The sequence below is a fragment of the Oncorhynchus masou genome, chromosome 5 (assembly GCF_036934945.1).
Source record: "Oncorhynchus masou masou isolate Uvic2021 chromosome 5, UVic_Omas_1.1, whole genome shotgun sequence".
Taxonomy (NCBI): domain Eukaryota; kingdom Metazoa; phylum Chordata; class Actinopteri; order Salmoniformes; family Salmonidae; genus Oncorhynchus; species Oncorhynchus masou.
In genome coordinates, this window is record NC_088216.1 from 65,379,259 (window position 1) to 65,399,956 (window position 20,698).

At 43.2% G+C, this 20,698-nt stretch overlaps 1 protein-coding gene and 1 pseudogene across 3 annotated transcripts in view; one reads left to right on the plus strand and one right to left on the minus strand.

Moving 5' to 3' along the window:
• LOC135540109 (protein-arginine deiminase type-2-like) lies at positions 1–12,349 on the plus strand (annotated as a pseudogene).
• Positions 11,817–20,698, minus strand: part of LOC135540108 (rap1 GTPase-activating protein 1-like) — a 64,240-nt gene continuing 55,358 nt past the window's right edge. For 2 of the 3 annotated variants that reach the window (XM_064966487.1, XM_064966486.1), the window contains exons 16-21: positions 19,766–19,875; positions 15,755–15,871; positions 15,399–15,534; positions 15,142–15,253; positions 14,945–15,045; positions 11,817–14,531 (exon numbers count right to left, since the gene is read on the minus strand). In XM_064966487.1, the coding sequence (XP_064822559.1) occupies positions 14,448–14,531; positions 14,945–15,045; positions 15,142–15,253; positions 15,399–15,534; positions 15,755–15,871; positions 19,766–19,875 (660 nt within the window). In that variant the 3' untranslated portion in view covers positions 11,817–14,447. Of the gene's footprint in view, positions 14,532–14,944; positions 15,046–15,141; positions 15,254–15,398; positions 15,535–15,754; positions 15,872–19,765; positions 19,876–20,503; positions 20,585–20,698 lie in introns of all 3 variants that reach the window. The other variant, XM_064966488.1, reaches the window with a different exon arrangement.

Below are 20,698 nucleotides of genomic sequence, written 5' to 3' on the forward strand. Positions count from 1 at the left end.
CCATATCTCATTTCATCAATCTGCTCCTCTGCAATGTACTGTATCACCATGGACGTTTCACAGGAACAAGTTTCTATGACCAGGCACCCTAATCTTCTTCAGCACCTTAATAAGAGAAAAGCAACCGACATGCCAGTACCGTATCAACAGACATTTCGTCTCGACATTGAGAAAACTTTGAGGGCTCTTTATGTTGTTGGCACGGTGTTAAAAGTGAACCTAAACAGGTGAGTGTGTGTATCTATGCTAGGCTACTGCACCAATAGATGTCTTCAGGTGGTAGTAAGCTGTTGTTGGCTACATTGTAGCCTAAAACACGGTAAAGTGTATGGCAATGTATAGTTTCACCAGTTATATACTGCTATATAAATGATTTGGGGATTATCGCTCAGTAGCCTACCCAAATTTTGCCTGTTCTGCGAACATACATTTTTAGGTTGTAGGGAGGTTCAGAGAATGTTTTTCTATGGTTCCCTAAATGTTTTCCTGAGAGGTTTTATTAACATTCAGATAACTGAAATTCTAGGTTAATTGAAGGTATTAAATAAGTTATGATAACATGTTTCAATAAAACTGCTATCTTAATTTGGGTTAACTGTTTTGAACTAAGAGCACAGATAGCTCCACAGCTGTTCATTTTAGTCTATTCAAACAGACCCTAATTTCAAAGAAAACGAGCACTTATTAAGATCAGGTGTGGCCAATTAGTGGGCATGGCCAACACACCTGAACACACTTAACAATATAGAGGATATATATAATCTTGTTGATGCTGAGTGTATATGTTTTAAATCAAATTCTTACAACATTCTTTATACGTCAATGTTTTCTGGTGTTTTTTATGGAAAGTTGTCTTAATGTTCTGAGAAGATTACTTTAAATAGAACAATGAGGAAACATGCAGAAAAACCTATGCTAAATTACTGAAAGTCCCACAGAAAATTTTTATTTCTTGATGTCCTCTGAACAATTTGAGAACATTACCTTAAATAGAACCATGAGGAAAGCTGTAGGAAATGTTATGGGAAGGTTGTATCCAAAATAACCATAGGACAACCACGCTCTGACCAAGCTCTAAGAAACATGCGGCAAGATGACAAGATGGAGCCGACAGAGAGGGTCGCCTTGCTTCTAGTCCTTAGGAACCTATGCAGTATTTTGTTTATTTATGTAGTATTTCTTACATTGTTAGGCCAGAAAATTTGAAGTGTTATTACACACAGCCGGGAAGAACTATTGGATATCAGAGCAATGTCAACTTACCAAACTCACGACCAGGAATACGACTTTCCCGAAGTGGATCCTTTGTTTCGCATCACCACCCAGGGCATATGATCTGATCCCAGATGCCGACCCAAAACAATGTCGCCTCCAGAAGAGGTAGCCAGAGCAGCCTCATGGTCAGACTTTGGAGTTGTGCACACCACCCACTGCTTCCGAGTATATTACTCGCCAGTATCCAGTCTCTAGATAACAAGGTAGACTAAATTAGGGCAAGGGTTGCTTTCCAGAGAGACATATGGAATTGTAACATACTCTGTTTCACGGAAACATGGCTCTCCCGGGATATGTTGTCAGAGTCGGTACAGCCATCAGGATTCTTTATGCGTAGCACCGACAGAAATATCTCTCTGGAAGAGGAATGGCGAGAGTGTAGTTTTCATGATTAACGACTCATGGTGTAATCATAATAACATACAGGAACTCAAGTCCTTTTGTTCACCTGACCTAGAATTCCTTACAATCAAATGCCGACCATATTATCTCCAAGAGAATTCTTGTTGGTTATTGTCACAGCCGTGTATATCCCCCCTCAAGCCGATACCAGGATGGCCCTCAAGAAACTTCACTGGACTCTATGCAAACTGGAAACTATATATCCTGAGGCTGCATGTATTGTAGCTGGGGATTATAACAAAGCAAATTTGAGAACAAGGCTACCTAAACTCTATCAGCATATTGATTGTTGCACTCGTGCGGGCAATACACTGGATCATGGCTACTCTAACTTCCGCAATGCATACAAGGCCCCCCCCCTCCCTTCAGCAAATCTGACCATGACTCCATTTAGCTTCTCCCATCCTATAGGTAGAAACAGGATGTACCCGTGACAAGAACTATTCAACGCTGGTTTGGCCAATCGGAATCCACGCTTCAAGATTGTTCTGATCATGCAGACTGGGAAATGTTCCCAGGAAGCCTCAGAGAATAATATTGATTTATAAGCTGATTCTGTGAGTGAGTTTATAAGGAAGTGTATAGGAGATCTTGTACCCACTGTGACTATTAAAACCTACCCTAACCAGAAACTGTGGGTAGATAGCAGCATTCGCACAAAACTGAAAGAGCGAACCACAGCATTTAACCATGGAAAGATGACTGTGAATATGGCTGAATACAAACAGTGTCGTTAGTCCTTCCGCAAGGCCATCTAACAGGCGTCTTCAATGGCTCAGACACGAGACTTATGTGACAGGGTCTACACGCAATCCTGGACTACAAATAGAAAACCAGCTAAATCACGGACACCAACGTTTTTCTTCCAGACAAACTAAACACATTCTTTGCCTGCTTTGAGGATAATACAGTGCCACCGACGTGGCCCCCTACCAAGGACTGCAGGCCCTCCCTCTTCTTCTCCATGGCCGACGTGAGTAAGACGTTTAAACGTGTTCACCCTCGCACTGCCGGCCCAGATGACATCCCTAGCTGCGTCCTCCGAGCATGCGCAGACCAGCTGGCTGGTATGTTTACTGACATATTCCATCTCTCCCTATCTCAGTCCTTTCCCCACATGCTTCAAGATGGCCACCATTGTTCCTGTACTCAAGACGTTAAATGTAACTGAACTAAATGACTATCGCCCCATAGCACTCACTTCTGTCATCATGAAGTGCTTTGAGAGACTAGTCAAGGATCATATCACCTCCACCTTACCTGCCACCCTAGACCAACTTCAATTTGCATACCGCCCAATAGGTCCACAGACAATGTAATTGCAATCACACAGCACACTGCCCTATCCCATCTGAACAAGAGGAATACCTATGTAAGAATGCTATTCATTGACTACAGCTCAGCATTCAACACCATAATACCCTCCAAGCTCATTAATAAACTTGAGGCCCTAGGTCTCAACCTCGCCCTGTGCAATTGGATCCTGGACTTCCTGATGGGCCGCCCCAGGTGGTGAAGGTAGGAAACAACATCTCCACTTCGCTGATTGTTAGATTACGTGTTAGATATTACTGCACTGTCGGAACTAGAAGCACAAGTATTTCGCTACACTCGCGATAACATCTGCTGACCATGTGCATGTGACCAATAACATTTTATTTTATTTTGATTTGAACATGTGGTTCTCAGAATATTATGCACTAGCTGGATAGTTTGTCCCAGGTTTGGAGGCGCACAATACTGAATTGCTTTATTTCTTTAAGTGAATTGATTCTAATAATTTAATAGCTTTATAATCTTATTCCACTTGTAGTTCCTGCAGTGATAATGTTTTTAAAACACGGATTACATCCACTGACTATGTTGTTGTCATTTTACTTCTTGGATATTCCAACTGCAGAAGGTTTTGGATAATCATGCCCCAAATTTGGGCTGAAATAACTGTTAGTGAATGGCATTTGTATTCAGAGGAGGAGTCAGACCTCATGTTCTCAACAGACTCTCCTTTTTATCATTAAAAGCTGTCAATTCATATTACTCCATTGCAACTGAATTCAATGGGTTATAAGCAGTTATTATGGCCTATGATTTCCAAGTTAACATGATACAAAAAAGTGGTCAGCCCAACACAAATCGCCAGCCTGAAGAATTAAACATATTGTGGGACTATCTTGATACGACTGCAGTTAGTTTATCAGACTCTCCACATGGTATGATTGCACAGCAGATACAGATGGTTTCACAGCATTGGTGTGTAACAACTTCAACTTCTTGTTAAGAACATCTCTTTTTGCTATTGTTTAGAGTAGCCTAGGCTCTGTTGTTCGGGTGAATACTATCCCTCCCCCACAAACCTAATGTTCCTTTGGTGTGAACCACCTCCTGGGCTCTGTCACGGATCCCCCCTACTGCTGCTCATTCCGTTCACCAGCTCCGGAAGTCTACGTCACCAGCTTTCTAGGCGTCACTGAATTGGATTCATCACCACAAACCCTGGACTGTCTTGTCTCATTACGCACACCTGGTTCCCATTCCCCCTGATTAGTATGTTATATATGTGCCCTCTGTTCCCCATTGTCCTGGTTGATTATTGTCCCATATCCGTTCGTCTTGTGCTCTGCTGTATCTGCTTTCATGCCACGTGTTTCTGTGCAGTTGTTATTACGGGTCTCGTCCCGTGTATTATTTAGAGGTTTGCACCTCATTCTTTTGTTTGGGTTACATCCCTTTGTTATATATACGTGTTTGTTTTGGGCTTCGTCCCCGTCGTTTTCATGACGTAAAACACCCTATTACGTATTCTTACACCTGTCTCCTATCATTATACAGCGTGACAGGCTCAGTCTGGACTCCAGGTGTTAGGTTTTACAGCTAAGCCTAATGTTTAGAAACAAGTGTCATACTGAGTGTAACAACTCGGGATGTTGGTTGATACTTAGACATATGTACAATCCTTTTTGCCAGTATTGTGTAGGTTGACAGTCCAGTATTTCTCCCTCTTTGGTACTTTACTCATGTAGAAGACATCATACCTCTACGATTACTATAGTGATGTAACTTTAGAACTAGCACTGCCACCTCTTGCTTCTGGAAATAGGGGATAATGAACTGCACTCACTGCTGGTGCTCCACTGCACTATAGGTATGTCCTCTTGTGTTTTCTCTGTTATTGCTATAGATTTGTATAAGGAAATTATCAGGATGTGATGTGTAACTGACACATGTATTTATTGTTCCCCAAGGAGTGCCCCTCCTACCTCCAAGTACTTCTCTGTGCAATGCAGTCCCAGAGTGCAGTAAAGGATCACCCCACCCCCACCAGAGAGTGGGACCCTCCCCACCTCTCTTAATGGTAATACAATGCTTCTTATCACCATGGACACTGCCAGCGAAGTGGGAAATGATAGCAAGGTAAATAAAGTAGGCCACTCCCACAGCCATGATAGCTATACTCTTAGAAAAAAGGTGCTATCTAGAACCCAAAGGGGTTATTTGGCTGTCCCCGAAGGGGAACCCTTTGAAGAACCATTTTTGGTTCAAGGTAGAACCTTAATGGATTCCATTTAGAACCCTTTCCCCAGAGTTCTACATGGAACCCAAAATAGTTCTACCTTGAAACAAAAGGGTTCTCCTAAGGTGACCCTGGAACCCTTTTTTCTAAGAGTGTACCCTGATCTTATTCATAGAATCCTGAGGTGAATATTTCCACTTGGGACTGAACACACTACAGTAAATTATGTTAATAAGAAAAACAAATCAAGTATTTGCTGCTCCTATGCCTCTTAAGAGTGGCGTGCAAACCACACTGAAATAATGCAAATGTGGCACTCTCAACCTGATACCAGAGAGATGTCAAACAGTGGAAAGAGATGTGGTTAATCACAGTGCCAGTTCTATTGATAGGGAATTGAAGGAGACTTAGTCAGTTCCAGAATGGGCCAGTTGTTTAGAAATTATGTACTGTACATATCTGGACATGAATATATCATAGACCCCATCAAAACACAACCACTGCTTATTCACCAGTGTTCTAGATGTTTAACTTTGTAAACGTTGTCCTTTGTTGTGCAGCTATCGGTCATGTATTATGGAGAGAAGACGGAGGTGTTAGGGAAAGCTGTCGTTCACCTCACCGCTGTTGGTATGTTGTGTTATGCTTAGGACAGGAGAGCACACCCATATAAACTACCACCCTCCCCCACCTTCAAAGCATACCTTTGTGAATGTCATTTGTACATTTTGATATTTCACTTGAGACCCCAAAGCAGCTCATGAGCTTCAGTGACGCCCAGGGCCTCTCTGTCTTGTAGAGATTTCTCTGGATGTAGATGCTGATCGAGATGGCCAGGTGGAGAGGAACAACCCCAACAAGGTGGGTTATGTCTGCTGGGTCCGTCCAGGCAGGTCTTTTTCAGCTCAGAGGTCACTATCTTTGTTTCTTAACACAGCAGGGTACATAAGGAGACGTTCTAACATGAATAGGCATGTCAGAAGACTAGTGTTCATTCTGTTTTCCAAAACACAAAGGAAGATTGCCAAGGCACTTCTAGATAATTCTGTCAACTAACACAGGGCACATCCTTCCAATGATATTAATAGGTACATCAAAATACTGTTCATATACTATATTCCTGGACGTGGGAAATGAATTTGAACGTTGTTTCTCAGCTGTAAGTCTAATCTAACCTCATGGAAACACATTGGGATGAGCTAATTCAGCAGGGAGGTGTTAGTTCTTGTTTTTGAAAGACAGTGTTTATCACTCTGCAGGGATCGTGGATGTGGGGGCCTAATGGCCATGGTGCCATCCTACTGGTCAACTGTGACTCAGAACACACCTATGGGAAGAGGCGGGACAGTGAGTGTGCTGAGGTCACGAGAGTCTCAGGTATATAACAACAGCCAAGTCATCCTGGCCCACTGAGCTGACCGGCTGACAGTGCTGCAGGCATTGCAATAAATCAAAATTTTAAAGGCTGCAAGTCTGTGTTTTGTGTGTAGTCAGCAGAGGGGAGCAGTAGAGATGTGTGTATTTGTGTTAGCTAAACAAACTGCCTGAGCTAGGGGTGTGTGGTTTAATGGTTCCTTCACAACCACTATCCTTCTAGGATGAGTAGTTGTATTACACATTGTCATACCTGTGTTTTTTAACCTCTATATAACTAGGCAAATCAGTTAAGAACACATTTCTATCTACAAGGACGGCCTAGCAAATCCTGGGAGCCACATTGAGATGAGGTCACATTGATTATGACATTGATGGGTTGACAGTTGATGACAATAATGTCAGTATTTGTGAAATGTCAGATCTGAAAGACATGTCCCCAATGGTGCTACGGACCAGTGGCCCTGCCAAGCTCCCAGAGGGCTACAAGCTGACCATGCACATCTCCCAGGGGGATGCAGAGAGTGTCAGGGTCTTCAGAACCAGGTCCACAGCAGGCATGCACCAAACACTGAGTGAGTCAATGACATTTTGTCCAGTCAGCTCTTTTATGTGTTCTTGTGGCTGTCCATGCATGTATAATGTGTATACAATAGGGTTTTAATGCTGCGTATGCATATAAATGGAGATACATTTGATCCTCATTATAAAACATGATTTACTGCTGCAGAAAACCTGTTCTACAAGAGCTTTGTGAAGGACTACCCACTGGTGCTGGGCAGTGAGGATTTGTCCAAGGAGGTCCAGTACCTCGGGGGAAACGCTGAGATGAATTTCTACGTTGAGGGCCTGAGATTCCCTGACAAAGACTTTGAGGGCCTCATCAGCATCAGCCTCAGCCTGCTGGAGCCCAGCTCTCCGGTACATTGTAACTATTTCACTGTTCCTAGTATAAAACTTCAAAGGGTATATACTGTACCTCTGTCGTGGAATCTATCTTTCATGTTTTTGTTCCGTTATTTTGCCAGGGCTTCCCTGAGACGCCCATCTTTACAGACAGGGTGGTGTTCCGTGTGGCTCCCTGGATCATGACACCAAACACACTCAACCCTCTGGAGGTCTTCGTCTGCAGGTGAGCGATGATGAAGAAAATTATGATGATCAAATCACATTTTATTTGTCACATACACATGGTTAGCAGATGTTAATGCGAGTGTAGCGAAATGCTTGTGCTTCTTGTTCCGACAGTCCTGGCATTGATGTTGATGGAAATAATGATGGCGCTGTCTGTGAACTTATTCCGACAACTGTTTCTGTGCATTTGGTTACCCAGCACATCTGATAACTACCAGTTCCTAAAGGGAATGAGGAGGCTGGTGGAGAACAGTGGGTACAAGCTGAAGGTTTGTCATGAGTACATGAACAGAGGAGACCGCTGGATGCAGGTAAGCAGTGAGATTCAGCTCCTAGGCTATCATGCACTTTTGTGCATTTGAACTTTTTTCAATTCCAACCTTTTTTAAACACCATTTATTTCACATCCTTTTACATCAATGTAAATCATTGTCAGTCTTGTCTCTCGGTTTCAGCTAAAAGAAATCAGAACATAGACCAGTGTCTTTGTTTCTAACTGCATGAAAAATATAGAAATATAATAGACATGTAAAGAAGGTTTCTCTCTCAGGATGAGATAGTTTGGCTACATTGACTCTCCTCACCAACGTTTCCCTGTTGTGCTGGACTCCCCCCGAGACGGAGAACTACAGGATTTCCCTTATGATGTGCTACTGGTAAGAAAAGGCATTCACCACACCTGCAGTTAAAATGTTCTTATTTCCATACTGTGAGGGATGTGGTGGAACTCTTTCTCAACCTCTCTCTGCCTGGTGCCCTCAGGGCCCAGACTTTGGCTATGTGACGAGGACAGCATATAATGTGGAAGTGAGCAGCCTGGACTCATTTGGTAACCTAGAAGTTAGCCCTCCAGTTATTGTCAATGGAAAAATCTACCCTCTGGGCAGGATCATAATTGGAGTGGCTTTCCCCACGTGAGTGTAACTTGCTTCAGTGGAAAAGTCTGGTTTTTAGACACCAATATTTGCCTTTATTCCAAGTTTGATTGACTTATTAAATAAAATTGATGCTTCTTCCTTCTGTAAATTTCTTGCTAATGATTCATGAATATTTAGAACAAAGATATGGCTGTGAACACTGGTGATAAGGCTGTTTAACTTTTCAGGGCAACCAAGGGCCGCAACACGACCAAAGTAGTGCAAGACTTCCTTTGGGCACAGAAAGTCCAGGAGCCCATTGCACTGTTCTCTGATTGGCTTCTGGTTGGGCATGTGGATGAATTCATGACTTTTGTCCCAGCTCCTGACAAAAAGGTAAAACAATATTGTCAAGGAAAGTATAGTTGCCCGCTCCATTAGAACATGTGAGGAAATACACTGTGTTCTTTAATATAGAATAGAAATGACGGCGAGCAAAGAATTGTTAATGCTGTCCATTTGCACAAAGTATTTAGACATGACGCAGGCTGTGGCTGCCATGTGGTTTATGTGATAATGTAAAGCTGTCAGGAAGTCAAATGAAGCGCACAGCCAATGTTGTCTTTGTCCTCTGTTTCTCTGTGTAGGGATTCCGGCTGCTGCTCGCCAGCCCCGACGCAGGCTACAAACTATTCAGAGGCTTACAGAACGACGGGCATGGACAAGCCAAAATGTTTGACGGTAGGCCTTCATTTAGGCGTCTAATTTCAGTGTGTATCACCATAGTTACAACTATCAGTGGAGGCTCCTCAGAAGATGGAGGACCATCCTCAGTGAATTTCATTAAAATGAAAATAATTAGAGCGAGAAGTAATTATAGTAATTAAAGGGATCATGCAGTTTGTATGTGGCTGCTCTGGAAAGTGAACTGTGCCTATAGAAAGTGAACTATGCTTAACGACATAGATTAGGAATCACTTGCCACTTTAATAATGTCTCTTTATCTTGCATTTCTCATCTCATATGTGTAAACTGTACTCTATATTATTCTACGGTATCGTAGTCACTTTAGTTGTTTGTAAACATTGCATCACCCATCTCATATGTATATACTGTACTCTATACTATGCCACTGTAGGGGCGGCAGGTAGCCTAGAACGTTGGACTAGTAACCGAAAGGTTACAAGATTGAATCCCTGAGCTGACAAAGTAAAAATCTGTCATTCTGCCCCTGAACAAGGCATCAGCATTTGTGGGTTTGTTTATAGGCTCCAGATACTCTACTCTTCTGAAGAAGGCCAGTTGTATTGCTTCTTCAATCAGAACAACAGTTTTCAGCTGTGCTAACATAATTGCAAAATGGTTTTCTAATGATCAGTTGGCCTTTTAAAATGATCAACTTGGATTAGCTAACACAACGTGCCATTGGAACACAGGAGTGATGGTTGCTGATAATGGACCTCTGTACGCCTATATAGCTATTCCATAAAGAAATGGTCCGTTTCCAAGTACAATAGTAATTTACAACAATGTCTAGACCATATTTCTGATAAATTTTGTTATTTTAATGGACAAAGAAAATGCTTTTCCTTCAAAAACAAGGACATTTCTAAGTGACCCCACACATTCTAACAGAGGTGTATATATTGTCTTAAACCATTCTTTACTTAGATTTATCTGTATTTTGGGTATATGTTATGAAACTGTTAGATATTACTGCTCTGTCGGAGCTAGAAGCACAAGTATTTCACTACACCCGCAATAACATCTGCTAAACAAATGTATGTGACCAATACAATATTTAGGCAAGTCAGTTAAGAACAAATTCTTACATTCAAAGACAACCTACCCCAGCCAAACCCTGACAATGCTGGGCCAATTGTGCACCGCCCTATGGGACTCCCAATCACAGCCAGATGTGATGAAGCCTGGATTTGAGCCAGGGACTGCAGTGATACCTCTTGCACTTAGATGCAGTGCCTTAGACCGCAGCTCCACTCGGGTTACCCAAAATTTGATTTGATTTGTATGTGATCAGAGGTGTATTCATTCTGTTGAAAAGCTTTACTGAAACGGAATGAAATGGGGATAAACATACCTGAATTTGTCTAATATAAACTCTTGTTTGCAACTGTTGGACTAATGATTTCACCCTAGATCAGCTAGATACAGGCATTATTGAATGTGCCAATGTCTGTCACCTTGATTACACACAATTATCTTTACCTGTGCATCTATGTTCATAGGCAAAGTTGTAGCAACCTCGTTGGGTATAGGTTAAGGCTACTTGATACTCAAACGTTCCCTATCAATGTTACATTGAGCTGGGTGAATGGAATACATAATACTGTGTTACTAATTAACACCCACTTCCTTCTCGATCCTAACAGGTCTTGGAGCAGAAGAAGAGATTACAGTAGATGAGATATTGAGTGATGACAAACTCAGAGCAGAAAACAACTATGTCCAGGTGAGGGAAACTAAACGCCAGATTAACTAGTTACTCAGAGGCTAGCAGAGCATTGCAGTGCTTGGTGAAATAACCATGTAGATGTTGTGACTGCTGCCGTCCCACAGAGCTGTATAGACTGGAACAGGGATGTCCTTAAGATGGAGCTGGGTTTAGACGACGATGATATCATTGATCTGCCCATCCTTTTCCATGTGAAGGAGGAGAACAGGGCAGTGGCCTATTACCCAGACATGGTGAGCAGACCCAAGTTCTACACTAGAACACCTCCAAACCAAAAGTACCTATTTGTTATACATTTTACATTACATAATGGCAAAACTCAAAAATGCTGCCAAATCATTTTAGACATTTTGTGATGATTTTCTACATGTGATTAGGAAGTATGCTCAAATCATCTACTACCCAAGTAGCGCAAGAAGCAAATCCTAATTGAGGCATATGTCTCTACCTCCAGGTGAACATGATTGTGTTGGGGAAGAACCTGGGCATCCCTAAACCATTTGGGCCCAAGGTGGACGGCCGCTGTGCCCTGGAGGCAGAGATGACCTCCCTCATGGAGGGCCTGGGACTCCGCTGCACATACATTGATGACTTTGCCTCCTACCACAAACTGCTGGGAGAGGTTCACTGTGGCTCTAACGTTCGCAGGGAACCCTTCTCCTTCAAGTGGTGGAACCTGGAGATGTGAGGGATTTGGGGCAAGGAATGGTTGTAGTTAGAAAGAGGGAATAAGGCTTGACGTAAACAGCAGCAACATTTGCCAGCAGCAGTCATCTGCAAACAGTAGTCCTTGTACTGTATTACCCCTTTGTCTTTATTAAACATGTATTTGCCTTTTTTTACAAAAGGGTGAAAAGCTATATTTATATACAAGACTTTCCAACTTAAACAAGGGCTTGAGCGGAATATCAACGAGAACAGAAATACAATCATCTGAATTAAGCACATTGTAGGCTGAATCTGTTTGGATTGGCTGGGTGCTCAATCCAAGTGTCTTGCATTTACATGTACAAACACAGGTACAGGTGAACAGGATCACAGATAAATGTTTAAGTATAATCTGGAGCCACCAGAGGGTGTGATCCAACTATTCAAGCATTTCTGAAGAGTTGTGAGTTTTAATACATTTATTTTTAGCTTTGAGATGAAAATTGTGTTTGATATATTTTGAGTTTCTGTGCCTGGAATACACACTGACTCCAAAGGCTCTCTTAAGCTGATGAAAGGTTACTTTCTCATCTTTCCAATCACATTTCAAATAATAGTTTTGTTGAATCATAATCTTCAGAATGGTGTTTAATAATAAATACATGTGAAACTAACTATTTTGATGTAGTATTCCTGAACTACAGAGATCCTTTAGATTCAACTGAAAGATTTCCAAAGGAGTGTAAAAGGTTTATGCATTAATGCCACAACTGACAAAGTGCAACTAAATTCCATTTTAGCTTTTGTTCATTTAATTGAAATAAAGTAATGGAAACTATGCCTTCATATCAGGTCTTTTCATTATATAAATCTGAGATGAGGGAAAATGTCTCTAATTAGGAAATGTAAAACATTACACAAGATACCCAGGTTCCATTCATTGAGAGCAGATGTCTACAAATGAATACATATCTGTTTAGTTTTACATTCAAACCAGTTGGTGATAGATTCCAGTTGGCGGTATCCACCATGGGATAGATTCCTTATATGAAGGGGGATACCCTCCTACAAAGCAGCTTAACACAATCATTAAAAAGGCCACTTCAAGACTTGTCACAGTGTAATTATTTTTAAAAGCCAAGTCAGATTTTCAAATGATCAGCAATTAATTGAAAATGTAGTGCCGGTTTCCACATTACACTTGTATCGCCATATTTCTCTATCAAAACTGATGTAAAGAAATAATGACTCTTTATCTGTCTGCTTTTCTAGAGAATTTGGACTGGTTTGAAGAAACAATCTATTTCCTGCGTGGTACTGTACAGTTGACATGGTTTTGCAAGCAGATTTACACCATTCACCATGCATACACATCCAAACACATACTTTAAATCAAACTAGAGGTTTTAAAAAATAAACTGAAGACAGTAGTCACTGGACAATAGCTTGGCTTTGGAGGCTGTGTGCTTTGGTTAGGTCACCTTGGAGGAATGTCTGACTGTGTGGTACTATCTACAGTATGGGACAGTGATGAAGACTGATGAGTAATTTAGTTTGGACACCAGACCTTATCGGTAATTAAATATTTCATGTTTTTTTCTCAGTTTATAGGGGCAATCTACGATTGCTACATAGCTTTTTTTAAACATTTCAATTAATTATATATACCCATAGATTCTTGAAGATTACTTATAAATGCTTCATGCGCTTAGTTCCACTGTCGTACCCCATCAAAACCCCAAACATAAGCGTGTTTCACTCATTGGTTAGTAAACAAGGTAACTGTAAACAAACACTATATAGCCTCAACATGGTTAAAAGTATAATGTTGCTATCATGGATGGTCAGTCCTTGCATCCATAGCTCTGTCTAGGAATTTGAGAGTGGTTACTTTTCGCCAACCCCATCACTCAGCTGGTTATCGATACAGTGGTGGGGTAAAGACTTTGTTATTGTTTGAACTGCAGATTACCCCTTTAAATGCCCTGAAATACGTTGACTATAATTATGGAGTCAGTAAAATATTGTCCATTCAACATAAACTGTGAACTGCAATTGTACAGTTTGTCAGGGGAAATGAATAATGGAATCAAAACCAGCAGCAGCATGATGATAAAAGTACCTTCTATCAAAAACATGTAACATTTACTAAAAATTTCTAGTCAACATCCACCATTACACTCTTAATTGACCATTAATAAAACACAAGGCTTGGTGTGACATCAAAGGATCCGGGACACCAAGAATAACAAATGTACAGCATCATGGTGGGATGTGAGGTTGATGGGAGCAATAATGTAAGTTCTTCCAACAATGACAACAGGACAAAACCCTCTAATCCTCATGCATTCCTCTTGAGCCTAACAGAAAACTTCCCCTTATGCATGATCAACGGATCTCCTGCAACACCAATCTGTCTAATGCTTAAGATCCTCCCCTCCCTTCACCTTCGAACCAAAACAAAAACAATGCCATAGAGAGGACAAGGGAGAGTATATTATGAGTTACCACATGAACAGATTTAGGCTTCACAGAGCTCATGGAGCAGAAATATATGCAGGCTAAGCGAGCCAACAGACAACAGCCAGAAGCAATACTGTGTGAGTGGCACTCATTTTGGGAATGGGTGCGGGCTGATCCTCTCCTTCACCTCTATAGGCATGGGAGTCAGCCACAAAGAGTTGGGATGAGGGAAGCCTGTAAGTGCATGTCCATGGACCTGGCTGTTCAGACTGGACTAGTTTACACCAGGTCTAGCTGTCTGTCCCAGCGACTAGCTCTGCTCCTCCTCTGCATCTGTGGTGGAACACACGTGTGCTTGCTTCATCTCCTGCAGGGGGTGCCTCTTATGGGAATGCTGTGCGAGGAGGAGGGACTGGGGTCAGACACCATCTTTTCTACTACAGATCACACACAAACATCCAAATGCAGACATGGGTAACACATGGTCAGTAAGCTACATCTACTGAGTTGAGCAACTACAGGTACCTGCTAATGGACATCCATGTACTGATCAATGGGGAGAGGCTAACAGTTCTGGACACAGACACAGAAAGAGAATGACAAGGTTAACAAATACCACAATCACTGAACAACAATGAAGAGGAAACGTTTATGGCATTTATACATTTATAAGCAGATTTATAAATGGTTCTATATACCTGTATGTAAGCGGAATGAAATCTGTCTTCCAATGTACACAGCTAGTACAGTGAACGAGCAGAGATGTTACAGAGGATCTGATTATTCAATTAGTAAAACCGATCTCACCGATGATGACTTATCCTGTGACCGCTCTGTCTTGTCTCGGCTCTCCGCCTTTTTGAGCTCTTCCCCTTTGCCCCCCTCAGGCTGCTGGGACCGTGCAAGTGCTGTCAGGAAGGGGTAGACAATGGGCCATCATGACAAACAAGCTCAACTTTTGGTACCTTATGGCAGTATTGAAAAGAATTCATGAAACAACTCACCTGGAGAGCTGCCCTGGCTGGTGGCACTAGTACTGCTCACACTATCCTCTACCCAGGAGACGTACGCAAATGAGTCTCTCTTGTGTGGTGTTCCAGAAAAGGACAGGCTCTCCTGCAACAAACAAAAGCACAACAGAAATTGTCAGGATCTTTAGCTTTTCGTTCATTTTGAGTGTGTCATTATTATATTGACATGATCTCTATGTGATGGTGTGCGGTATGCTAGGGATTGAGGGTCGAAAAAGAGGGGCACCTACCAGTCCTGTGTCGTACTCTTCGATGCCCTCGTTATCGTGTTCCTCCACCACGCTGGCAAAGCTGCTGGCGTTGGACGAGGAGCGGGACAGATCCTGGGCCTCAGGGATAGAAGGGGCCCTGCAACACATGGCCAAACTACACACCAGGGTTACTCTGACGACTCTATCACGCGCGCGCGCGCACACACACACACACACACACACACACACACACACACACACACACACACACACACACACACACACACACACACACACACACACACACACACACACACACACACACACACACACACACACACACACACACACACACAGCATGGGCTTGACAGCACTATTAAGTACTGTCTATTCACCTGTTCTTTGTTGTGGGCATCTCTGGTGAGCTCTGATTAGATGAGTTCTCTGATTTGGGGTCCTGGGAGATGTGTCCACTGTCTGGAGTCCTCTGTGTGCTGGGCGACACTTCCCGACTGAGATAGGAGGGGATAGAGAGGTATCAGGATGGGCTCATAGACATTACTGCTAATCAGTGGAGGCTCCTCAGAGGAGGAAGTGGAGGACCATCCTCTTTCATGTATTTCATAAAAGTAAAAATGCTTTTTAGATTAAACTACACTACATATATTCACATCACCAAATAATTGATTAAAACACAATGTTTTGCAATGAAGGCTTACAGTACTGTGTAAGGTCGCACCATGGTGTAGCCATACGACATCTAGCTTCTGTCATCCTCTTGGTACATTGACTTCAATAGAACACCTGGGAAGTAGGCTCTTGGTTCTCACCCCCTTCCATAGACTTACACAGGAATTAGGACATCCTCCAACCCATCAGAGCTCTTGCAGCATGAACTGACATGTTGTCCAACCAATCAAAGGATCAGACAAGGAATCTAGGACTGAAAGCATAAGCTACAGCTAGCTAGCACTGCAGTACATAAAATGTGGTGTGTAGTTGACTCAAAGAGAGAGAAAGACAATAGTTTAACAATTTTGAACAAATGCATTTCATCAAAAATGAAAGAGAAGCAAGAGAGAGACTTTTTCTTCACTTTCACTTACTTAGCTAGCAAATGCCTGTGGCCAGTTTAGTTACTCAAACACCCAGCTCAAACAAAGGGATGCTATGCTAGCTAGCTGGCTATGACTATCCAACACAACACTTGAACTCTTCCAAGTCAAGGTAAGGTTGTCAAGCTTTTATTCAAGGTTTTATTCATTTATTGCAACCGGGGCCTGATGGTGTAACTGCTTACTGACTATACACTAACGTTACTGCATGATTGTAGCAGGTTTACTAATGCACTAGTTCTATTAGCTATGTTGACTAGGACGTTACTTTAGCTAATATGGGGACAACGATGTAGTATGTGTGTAGTGGTTGTGAAATGGTTTGGCTTGGAAAGGTTTTTCCGCCTGGTCACATACAGCTGATGTGTTGTTCATTGAAGTCCACACACAAAGTGAAAAGGTGAGACGAGGAGAGTGCATAGAGGCAAGAAGGAATACAACAAGACTGCTATGAAAGTGAACTGTGTTTATGCGTGATCAGGGGTGAATTAATTCTGCTGATTCTGTTGAAAAAACGTTTCTTTTAGACGGGGGATAAAAATACCTATCAGAGCTCTTGCACCATGTACTGACATGTTGTCCAACCAATCAAAGATAATCAGTCTAGTACTGAAAGCATAAGCTTCAGCTAGCTAGCAGTGCAGGGCAAAAAATGAGTATTTGACTCGGTTATGATATGAAGGTTTGGCTTGGAAAGTTTTTTTTGCCCGGTCACAGACAGCTGATGTGTTGTGCACTGAAGTCCACAAGCGAAGGGAAAATGTGAGATGAGGAGAGTGCGTAGCTGCGAGAAGAAATTAGACATTGATCAAAAGGATCATGCTGTTTCTATGTGGCTGCTAGGAAAGTGAACTGTGTTTGTGTGTGATCAGGGGTGTATTCATTCTGTCGAACAACTTTACTTAAACGGGATAAACATACCTGAATTTGTCTAATAGAAACACTTGTTTGCAACTGTTGGACTAATGATTACGCCCTAGATAAGCTAGATGCAGACAAGAGTGTGCAAGGTGGTATTGAATGTGTCACCGTCTGTCCATGTGTCACTGTCTGTCATCTCACTTTTTTTCCCGACCTGTGTTTTAAACTTTCATTCATGTAACAACCTCATGATTGATATCGGGAAAATTAGAGTATCATGTGGTAGCCTAAACCTATCGATGTTACTGTCACGCCCTAACCGTAGAGATCCTTTTATTCTCTATGTTTGTTTGGTTAGGGTGTGACTCGTGTGGGAAAGTCAACAACCCACTACAAACGGACCAAGCAGCGTGGTCGGGAGGAGCAGACAGAGTGGACATGGGAAGACATTCTGGAAGGAAAGGGATCCTGGGCGTGGGAGGAGATCCTGGCTGGAAAGGATCGTCTGCCGTGGAAGCAGGTGGAAGCAGCGAGGAAGGCGGAGGCAGCTAGTAAAGGGGCCCAGTGTTACACAGGGTCACGGCTGGCAAGGAAGACCGGAAGGCAACTCCAAAAAAATGTGTGGGGGGGGGGCGCACGCGGTGAGGTTGGCGGAGCTAACTCCCCGTGCTCACAGTAGGGAGCGTGGTACTGGTCAGGCACCATGTTATGCGGTGAAGCGCACGGTCTACAATGCGCATTCACAGCCCCGTGCTGTAATATTCTAGAGTGGGCATCCAGCCAGGACAGATGGTGCCGGCTCAGCGCTCCTGGCCTCCAGTATGTCTCTTCGGACCAGGATATCCTGCGTCGGCTCTGCGCACTGTGTCTCCGGTGCGTCTGCACAGCCCAGTGTGTCCTGTGCTGGCGCCCCACATTTGCCGGGCGAAAGTAACCAGCCAGGACGGGTTGTGCCAGCTCTACGCTTGAGACCTCCAGTGCGCCTCCACGGCCCAGTGTATCCAGTGCCTGCTCCACGCACCAGGCTTCTAGTGCATCTCCCCAGTCCGGTGAGACCTGTTCCGGTTCCACATACCAGGCCTCCAGTATGTCTCCCCAGCCTCGTAAGCCCTGTGGCAGCTCCAAGCACCAGGCTTCCAGTACGTCTCCTCAGTCCGGTGAGACCTGTTCCGGCTCCACGTTCGAAGCCTCCAGTGATGATCCATGACCCGAAGCCTCCAGTGATGATCCATGGCACGAAGCCTCCAGTGATGATCCATGGCACGAAGCCTCCAGTGATGATCCATGGCACAAAGCCTCCAGTGATGATCCATGGCACGGAGCCCAAGTCCAGGGCCTGCGGCGAGGGTCCCCAGTTCGGGGTTGGCGACGAGGGTCCCCGCACCAGAGGCGCCACCAAAGTGGGGGGAGCCAGAGGTGGAGCAAGGACTGCGTCCCGCACCGGAGCCGCCACCAAATATAGATGCCCACCAGGACCCTCCCCTATAGTGTCAGGTTTGCGGCCGGAGTCTGCACCTTTGGGGGATAGGGTACTGTCACGCCCCTGACCGTAGAGATAATTTTATTCTCTGTGTTTGTTTGGTCAGGGTGTGACTGGGGTGGGAAAGTCTAGGCTTTCTGGTTCTTTGTTTTTGGCCGGGTATGATTCTCAATCAGGGACAGCTGTCCATCGTTGTCTCTGATTGGGAATCATACTTAGGCAATTGGTGGTTGTTTTCTTTGTTAGTGGCAGGTTTAGCCTTACAGAGCTTCACGTTCGTTTTGTTGTTTCTTGTTTTGTTGGCGACATTTAAAAATAAAATAATGTACGCTTACCACGCTGCACCTTGGTCAGGTCATTTCCTTGATGACGATCGTGACAGTTACATTGAACTGGGTGAATGGAATATGAATGACAGTCAACTAAATATGCTGTAATAGAAATAAGCCGTGCTCATAAACGACACTGACCGCCACTGCCGCTATAATGCATATCAGTTTATCGATGGGAAGAGTCAAACACCAACACGTCTCTCCAGTCACCTGGCATATCTTTGAATGCCTCATCTCTTTACCCCAAAGGTTGTGTGTTCGAATTGCGTCGGTGACAACTTTAGCGTCTTAGCTAATAACCAACTTTAGCTAAACACAACAATGCATTTTGCAAGTACTTTAGCATGTTAGCTAGCCAAACTCTAACCCTAACCTTAACATATCCCTAACCCTTAACCTATCCCTAACCTTAATCTACCATTAACCTGCTAGCTAACATTAGCATGTGTCGCCATGTTATTAACGCAATGGCGACACAGTTGACCGCCATGCAGAGTGACTTGGGGCATTGGACCATACTTCTGGTATGTTTCATTTCTCCATCTATTTCTATGCTTTCTCTCTGACACCCCATTTTCCTCTTTCTTCTCCGGGTAGCTCAAGAAGCCCTCCTCTCACCTCCTCTCCTGCACCTCCTGGATGTTCTCGATCCCGATGGCGCTGCTCCGTCTGGCACTGAAGGGCCCAGACTTCTTCCTAGTGGGGCTCTTCCCAGGAATGATCAGAGACTGGGGAGGAGTGGCAAGGTTAGTCAGCCACATTACTATATTCCTCTAGCATGACTTATATAGTAAAAGACAGAGGCTACTGTAGGGCTATAATACACAACTCTGTCTGTTTTACATTCAGTGAAAACGTGAACTCCATTCAAATAGGCATTTGTTGAATGGCATTTGTTGAATGTCATTGAGATTCTGCAGCACAATGACTCAAATGCCTTCAGTATTTGATACTTGCTATCTACAACACATGAGAAACATTATGGGGAACTAAAATGAAGTGACAGTGGCTTGTTGGTGAAAGACTATTAGAGCTACTCCATCATGTTGTATGAGTGAAAGAGAGGAATTGATATACAAAGGTAATAAACCAGTAATTATTTTCACAGACCCTTCCACTTTTGTGACGGATACTCTTCATAAAATCGTATTACTTAAATTATAGCTTTCTTACAACCCAGTGGTTTTACCCCACGCTTGAGATGTAGAAAAGGATTGCTTTATAAATGGCTATACAAATATTGGTTTCAGCAGAAAGCAACAGTAATTGAGTCATGCAAAGAGACATAGAACTACACAAGTAAGCGAAGAAAAGAGCAGAGAAATAGCACATTAGAAGGGAGATTTATACATGAACCTCTTCTATTGTTCCTATCCCTATGGCACTGCCGCGACGTCCATGATATCTACTGGGACTTTTCCCTGGGACAAGTAATGACTGAACCACACAGGGGAGGAAGAAGCAGAGAAAGAGAAAGGGATAAAGAGAAAGAGGATGAGAGTAGAAGATACAATAATACCCCACAACATTTCATGCAGCAGGTACCATTTG